The sequence below is a fragment of the Stylophora pistillata genome, chromosome 14 (assembly GCF_964205215.1).
Source record: "Stylophora pistillata chromosome 14, jaStyPist1.2, whole genome shotgun sequence".
NCBI classification, from domain to species: Eukaryota; Metazoa; Cnidaria; class Anthozoa; order Scleractinia; family Pocilloporidae; genus Stylophora; species Stylophora pistillata.
In genome coordinates, this window is record NC_142532.1 from 8,069,095 (window position 1) to 8,077,378 (window position 8,284).

At 38.9% G+C, this 8,284-nt stretch overlaps 1 protein-coding gene across 1 annotated transcript in view; it reads right to left on the reverse strand.

Moving 5' to 3' along the window:
* Positions 1-6,621: 6,621 nt before the first annotated feature.
* LOC148716363 (uncharacterized) overlaps positions 6,622-8,284 on the reverse strand; it is a 37,004-nt gene continuing 35,341 nt past the window's right edge. Inside the window, exon 2 of the mRNA XM_088744849.1 lies at positions 6,622-8,133. Coding sequence (XP_088600975.1) covers positions 6,936-8,018 — 1,083 coding nt within the window. The 5' untranslated portion in view covers positions 8,019-8,133 and the 3' untranslated portion in view covers positions 6,622-6,935. The remainder of the gene's footprint in view (positions 8,134-8,284) is intronic.

Below are 8,284 nucleotides of genomic sequence, written 5' to 3' on the forward strand. Positions count from 1 at the left end.
AAGTTATTCTTCTTCCCACGAGATAACTTCTCAGACACCAATCTAATAGTAATTTATTTCTGTCATGTAGCTTCTGACGCTTGAGAGAAGACATTGCTTGTTATTTATCCTTTTCCCTGAAGAGTGCTAGAATTATATTATGTCCGATGAGCAGAATTGAAAAAACAGTTACATTTTATTAACATCCGGCTTTACGCATCAGAAGAGGAGAAATTGACTTCTACAAGGTAAATAAAACTAACTCTTTGCCTCCTCACGGACAGGAACTGGCGGACTTGAATTGGAAAACTTGATGTTTCTTTGAAAGGCTTTTGAAAACTGAATTTCATTTCATCATGCTCAGATATGAAAGTAATGGTAGAATCCAACATTTGCTTATTTTAAAGTACACATTACTACTTCCAGGCTTCTTTGCACTAAATCACCAGTTCGAACAAATATTGAGAAATAAATTGATTGTCCCCTGGGCGGTGGAAGAATCTGTCGATTGCTAATTTCCTTCATAACTACAGAGTATCTTTGAAAAGGACTGGGATACAGCTATTGGTTAATTAAAGCCCACTTCATATTCTCCTTCTCACCTGGATAAATTAATTTCAGAGGTGTATCACGTTTTCTCGAGTACTAAGAACGAGGTAAGGTCATTTCCGTCCAGTGAACTTTGCAAAATACCATCTTACATGTCACGAAAGGGACACGAAGCGCTCTTTATCATTTGCTTTATGAGGGCAACGATTGACGTCACAAACTTGTTAACTGAAGAAATCAATTTTCCCCTTGATCCTCCGCATTCTCATGGTTTGATTGTCTCTGAATAAAAGCGTTACAGTTAGTGATCTGGAAGCATTTAGGAGTGTTCGAAAAGAACTCTCTGAGAACTTAAATGATATTGAAAACAAAAATATATTTAGTTGGTTTCAATATCTTCTGCTTTAGTTTCATATGTTTGACGAAAAGTTTCTTTTCCTTTGAATTGCGAAAAAACGTTCGAGCAGAAGGCCAGTGCCATGAACAATACCACTGACAATTTGAGTTCAATCAGCCTTAAGCCGGGATTTCAAACGTAAAGGAGCAATAATCTATTCGTACTTAAGTCATCCTTTGATTCAACTTCAAGGGACGGATTCTTTAAATGTGTCTTAGTCAGCCAATTTTCCACACACTGTATTTGAATATGAACCTCACTGCTACGGGGCGGACTGATTCCTCCAAATTCTTGGGTAGCACGTCTGATAAAATTCTTCAGCCCCTTATGATAATTTCTACCGAAAAAGAAGCATACGCATGGATTTAAGAGCGCAACTGTAATGAGCCAAAACTTGTGCAACAGCTCCAAGGAGACTGAAGATACAAGAAACAGGAGAAATGGGTGTATGGAAATAAGGAGTTGCTCTTTTGTTCCCATGATTAGAAATTGTCTAGAGAACTTAACCAATTATAACTGTCTTCGTTTGGTCATCATTACCTCTTTCGACCTCTTCTTGTTACTCAAATGCCGCGAGTCTCTGGAATTGCGTGCGATATTGTCTTGTTATCTTTTGCGTTGTGGAAAACGACGTCCAAAACTTATTTCTATGAGTAATTTTTAAAATGGCTTGACATATATCATTTAAGTCTCAACTCACATTTACTGTCACTCCCTTTTCAATAAATTTTTCAGGAAGGTTTACCACTACATAAGGTTCTTCAATTATTTGCTTCGTGAGACAATCAGTTCACTTGAAGTTGACGTATGAAAGCTTTACAGAGGTTTAACAATTGTTCGTGAAGTTTTATCCTTTGATAGAGGTTGATTTTATATGAATTCAATTACACAGAGTTTAGGCAGAAAGCAGCTATGTACGTTGAGATCATTTTTTTTTTTCATGTTTTTTTTTGTCTTGAAAGATGTAAAAAATATTTCATGTTCAGTATACTTCAAATCTTTGTTTAACGTAGACTTGACTCAGGCCGATGTCATGAAAAGCATAACTGGTAACTATGGTTCGCTTAGCATTTAGCCGTGTTTATCAAACATCAGTTGATACTTCAAGTGCAACTTCATACAACAGATATAATAATTGTGCCTAATAATTGCAGTAAACCTACTTCCGAGCCACTGTATTTAAATACGAATGTGAATTGTACGTTGCAATCTGATTGGCTTTGAGTTCTGGGGCGGCACCTGTGACAAGATTTTTAAGTCCTTCACAATAATTTCCACTGAAAAAGAAGCATATGACAGGATTTATTGCACAGATGAAAATGGTCAAAGAAAATGCAATGGAGTAGAAAATTCTTAATTAACATGAAGATAAAGCAAAATTTTGGAAATTGATAAGCAGTCAGGAAATTTTTGTATGGCAGCCAGCAAAGTGTGAAGGTTGACACGATATATAGCAAGGACCAACTTGAGCAAGTCTTTCTCCCTCTAGAGTCGCTGTTTTTCTGTGTTAACAGATCGTATTCCTGGTATGCTCAGTGATTCAATCTCAAGATACATAGTGCTATAGAGCCGGCATGCATGGCAACCAAAATAAGAGCCACATAAAATAGGGTACTGAAAACTGACGTCATGCACATCCTATAGGCTTCATTCACAAGAATCGCACGGGTTTACTTTCCAGTGAAGTTTTAAAAAAATTTTGGCTCCAAAACAAATGGGGCGATCCCAGCCATTGCAATGATCCAAGAGACTAAAATAAGAAAAAAGCTGGGTTCTAAACTGATGAGAGGTGATCGAAGAGGAAATAACACCGCTCCAAAACGATCCACTGCTATCAGAACCATACTTTGAATAGACATCCCCTCCCCCCCCCCCCCCCGAGACAGCAGGCAAGAAAAAAAGCAGCTTACACAAGGCCTGACCAAAAGAACCACCGATCAACCAGGATTTCGCAAACAATTTGCTTACATTGTGAGGGAATCGGAAAATGGGAACAGCAGATCAGACGTGGCCATGTTTACGATGAACAAGTTGATCGACTTCCTCATACGTTTTCATGGTTTTTTAAACCGATAAGCGTGTTGCCAACCAGCGAAACAACAAATAACAGGCAGTAAGCAAACATTTGAACGAAGACTTCAGCGTTAGTTATGAGACAGTTCTGTGGCTGTTGTACGATATAGTTACCATTCGTAGTATTAAATAGAACAAGCAATTTATGAGTGTGTCCATATGGAAACCTATTAGGTTTGAAAATTTAACTAAGTGCTGCCGGTGGATGCTAAAACACAAATGTAAACATCTTTTCCGAAAAGCAAACACAGAGTGACCACACCAAGCTTTGCTGATTAGCTTTTCGATCACACATTGACAGAATTGACAAAGCCGAACATACATTCTCTCGCGAATTTTTGAGGTAATTTAAAGCTCGGAAATATATTTTCCAATGGTAAGATATACATGTACTCTTCGCTTGAAAAAAGCTCTAATAGGTTGCTTGGGAGACAGTAAGGCTTCGCCTAATATTCTCTTTTTTCTTGAAATCATTATTGCTTCCTTCATGAAAATCTTTTCAACAATAAGAGCTGTACTCTAACAGAAGGCGAGATGCTTTTACCTAGCTACTAAGAAAACAGAAGAAAATTAATGAGTGGAACAACAAAAGATAAAAGAAACCCTCCTATAATTTTATTTTTTTTCAAATTGCATTCTGCTACTACTTTTCAAGACCTTTGAAAAAGAGCTGAAAGAGTAGTGTGATCGTCCGGGTGAGTGTAGTCCTGAGAAGGACTGTTTTCGGAGGTGGTGACTGACGTTTCGACAACCTGTGCGGAAGTCATCGTCAGAGTCAAGTGAGTCATTAGTTGCCGTCGGTAGAATGTTCTTATTTCAGTTCGTGTAAAATTATTGGTCAGTTTTGCCGTGATGTTGTTGGCTGTAAGACTCAAGTGGCGTAAGTCGGTCGTGATTGATCTGTTTCGATCCGTCGGTAAAGTTAGGTCGCTCTGTTCGGTTCGTTTGTAATGTTGGCATCGTGAATGAGTCGTTTGTATGGTGCCGGTAGTAACTGCCACCTGTTGAGGGGAGTCTGTTAGTAAACCAGCTTTCCAAAGTGAGTCGTTGAAAATAGTTAGTGCTGTAGGTTAGGCATTGTGCGGAGTCCCAGTCTATATTGTGATTCGTAAGTCGATGATGTTCAGCAATGTGATTGTTAACATCACCTTTCCTCGTCACCTTTTTGTATTCAGTCAGTCTTGTTGCGAGATTTCTGCCAGCCTCTCCAACGTAGAAGGCTTGGCAGTCGGAGCAATTGATCTTCTAAATCGCTCCCTCCCTGTTCCTCGGTTCGTAGGGTGGTGATGGGTTTGTGGGCGACGTGGATATTGAAGGGTTGTAGGATGCGCGAGATGTTCTCAGACATGCCTTTTATGTACGGTGTGATTGCTGTAGTCGTTGAAATTGTGGTGTCACAACTTCTGCTACAACGACAGAAATTGGAGACCCCATGGCTGTGCCGTGTAACTGTTTTTAGTGTTTACATCTACATTAAAATACGTCGGTAAAGTCGTTAAACATAACACCAACGTTAAAAATACAAAAAGTGTAAATAACAACAATAGAAATAATATCTACCACTTTAAAGTTTCTCGTTAAAATACTTGGAAATCTTCGTTTTAAAAGTCTCAAAAGAGATGCTTTCAACAATATCTTTCGGAAGTTTGTTCCATATTCTGAAGGCGCTTGGAAAAAAGGAATAAAAATATGCATTCTTTGTGGCTTTTATATTAAAAAATTTGTAATTATACACCACTTTCATAAATGGCTCCCGGATTGATATTCTTTTGTTTAAATTCAAATTGCCTCACTAGCCTCGCTTGAGATAATGCATTCTTTTGAATTTTGAACTGGAGAACGAGGCCAGAAAGGCTAACTTGAATTTCAACAAAAGAATATCAATCCGGCAGCCATTTATGAAAGTGGTCAGAGTTCTGGCTCCGCTAATTTTAGAGGGGCACAAATAACTATTTTTGTCAATGCCGACGTTGTCATGGCATATTTTATACATTAGATTTAATCTGGCTATTGTTCTCCTTGTTTCGAAGCTGGACCATCCTAGGTTTACCGTTGTACTGAGAGTAAGTTGATGTTAGCCAAAGGTTCAGTAAGTCCATAACGTCGTCTGTCGATAGATAACTTGGCAAGCGAGGCAGTGAAGCTAAAATAAGCCACCTTGATGACGAAAGTTCTCCGGCATTGAGGAAATCACTATTCTGCTTGATTTACTCTAAATCCTTCAAGAAAGTTTCGGTTCTACTTTTTAAAAATGATACAAAGTAATAATATCACACAAATAACCATTTTTCTTGTTCAATAACCCGTCCTAAGGGGATTGGGGCCCATAGGATCCACTAAGGATAAATATCAAATCAGCAGCCTTCGTGACTTAACCGACCTGAGATAAAGTAACTCAGCTGTTTCCCCTTTTTTCAGTTCTGAAACGTTTAATAATCCTTAACAGGTCTCAAAAATTGTGAATAAATTTTGTCTACTGTATGAGGTTTGGCTTTTCAATTTGCACAAAATGACGTTTCGAAACTTCCTCCCGTTAAAACACATGAAAGAAATTTCAAACTGTCTTTTAAACCCTGTTATTCATCCCTGTTGTAAATGAGTATAATTTCCCAATAATTTTTCAGTTTAGTTCAGAAAGAAATCCTGTACTACAAACCCAAGTCCCTAAGTGCCGTTACTACATCGTGATTCACTCTGTTATTTGACAAAACCTTTCTTTTTCTTTCAATTTTAACAGTCCGATCAGGAAGCCGGTGTCTTGAACAAGATGATCATGACTAATAACAGGATCTCACTCGTTTTTAAGCCAATATTGCACTGGCCTGAGGATAATATTTGCTTGTTACTTTACTGATTTTTACATTAATTGATTTTGTAAAAAAAAAAAATCGAATTCAAATGGAATCGGCGTGGAAATTTTGATTGCCACTTCTTTCAGATTTCTAACCTAATTATCTCGAAATTTTTGCGTGGATTTCGACAAGATAAGATGTATTAAGCTTGCATTACCATTTACCTGGAAAAATTAGATCCCTATTAGGAGGCGTAGTCCTTAAGAACAAGCTCAAACTGCTGTTTTTCGGTCAACAAAATGTCGATACATAACTCGTAGAAGGAAGCACCGCTGACCACCTTAAAATCGTTTTAAACTTTGAACGTCTAACTTTCTTAAAGTTGAATTAGAAACCCTTGCGTACGTGTCAGTCTCTAAACTTTTGGAATTTGACTACAACCAGTCCCTTTACGGCCACACGACGGACCTCGGCGAAGTCGTAACAGTTATTTACCTTCCCCTCCTTTCTCCCCTCCCCTCACGTCTCATCCTCCTCGTTTTCGCTGTCGCCCTATTTTGGGCGCGTCCGAAACTACGAAAATTGGCTTTTCACTTTAGAAAACTCCACAGAAACGCTTGCTACGCAGGCTATTCCCCTGCCCTCTCCCCCCACCGTCCACTGTAACTCTAAATCGAAAATGGTTGGTTGGATATACGATCAAGAGCTTCTAACGTTAATGCATTGCAGGCTAAGTTTTCCTCGGAACGTGATCTGCACTTATTTAACTAAAATAATTGTGTCCGGGATTTGCAGTAAAACGCTTATGTTTTTTAGACATTTCAAAACAGCACTTTTAAGCAAGGTTTTATTTGTAGATACTTTATCTCAAAAAGTATAAAAAACCCAAAAATTACAACGCTATTCATTTGATTACATGTTCCGCTTTCTCGAGTAAGCTTCATTCAGACTTGTAAAACAAAGAGTACTGTAATTGACACAGGAGCAGGTAAAAATGATTGAGCATACTGCAAGTAGCCAGGTTCGCCAAGGTATATAGCTTATGTTTGAAAATGTAATTGTAAGAAGTTAAACAGAACAGTTAAGGTCCAGCTAGTTATATTGAGAACATCATCAGACTTTGTCTCAAAACCAGAAGTCTCTGCTTAACCGATGTGATCATCGTAATGCTTTTGCAGGGCGTCCTCAGTACGAAATAACTTCTGACAAATCCAGCAGCTAAACTTTTCACCCAAATGTACTTTGTTATGTAGGCGAAGGCTTTCAGCTTGGCCAAAGGACTTGTCACAAACCTTACACTCAAAAGGCCTTTCTCCAGTATGTATCCTGATGTGACGGCGAAGGTGTCCTGCTCGGCTAAAGCACTTTTCACAAACCTTACATTTAAAAGGCTTTTCTCCTGTATGTATCCTTTGATGAACTCGAAGGTATCCTGCTTGGCTAAAGCACTTGTCACAGACCTTGCACTTAAAAGGCTTTTCTCCAGTATGGATCCTGTTGTGAAGGCGAAGGTGTCCTGCTCGGCTAAAGCACTTGTCACAAACTTTACATTTAAAAGGCTTTTCTCCTGTATGTATCCTTTGATGAACTCGAAGGTATCCTGCTTGGCTAAAGCACTTTTCACAGACCTTGCACTTAAAAGGCTTTTCTCCAGTATGGATCCTGTTGTGAAGGCGAAGGTGTCCAGCTCGGCTAAAGCACTTGTCACAAACCTTACATTTAAAAGGCTTTTCTCCTGTATGTATCCTTTGATGAACTCGAAGGTATCCTGCTTGGCTAAAGCACTTGTCACAGACCTTGCACTTAAAAGGCTTTTCTCCAGTATGGATCCTGTTGTGAAGGCGAAGGTGTCCAGCTCGGCTAAAGCACTTGTCACAAACCTTACATTTAAAAGGCTTTTCTCCTGTATGTATCCTTTGATGAACTCGAAGGTATCCTGCTTGGCTAAAGCACTTGTCACAGACCTTGCACTTAAAAGGCTTTTCTCCAGTATGTATCCTGTTGTGACGGCGAAGGTGTCCTGTTCGGCTAAAGCACTTGTCACAAACCTTACACTTAAAAGGCTTTTCTCCAGTATGTATCCTGTTGTGACGGTGAAGAATTCCTGCTTGGCTAAAGCGCTTGTCACAAACCATGCACTTTAAAGGCTTTTCTCTCGTGTGTCTGCTGTGATGATTGCAAAGGATTCCTGCTTGGCTAAAGCGCTTGTTGCGAGCATTGCTTTTCATTTCCCTTTCCTCCGAATGAACTTTGATATGTTTGCGAAGTTTTTGTGCTATGCTAAAACATTTGTCACGATAGAGGCATTAAGTGTTTCGCCATAAGCCTTTTTACTGTTCTTGTCTGTAACAGAATAACAATATGAAGGTTTATTAGTATTGACATTCGATTCATAGTGGTTTTAATTCTGAGCACTTTTGGAGTTAAACCATGGAAGAGTCATAAACGGATGGATGAGATATTCCGGGGGGGGGGGGCAAATATCTACAGAAGC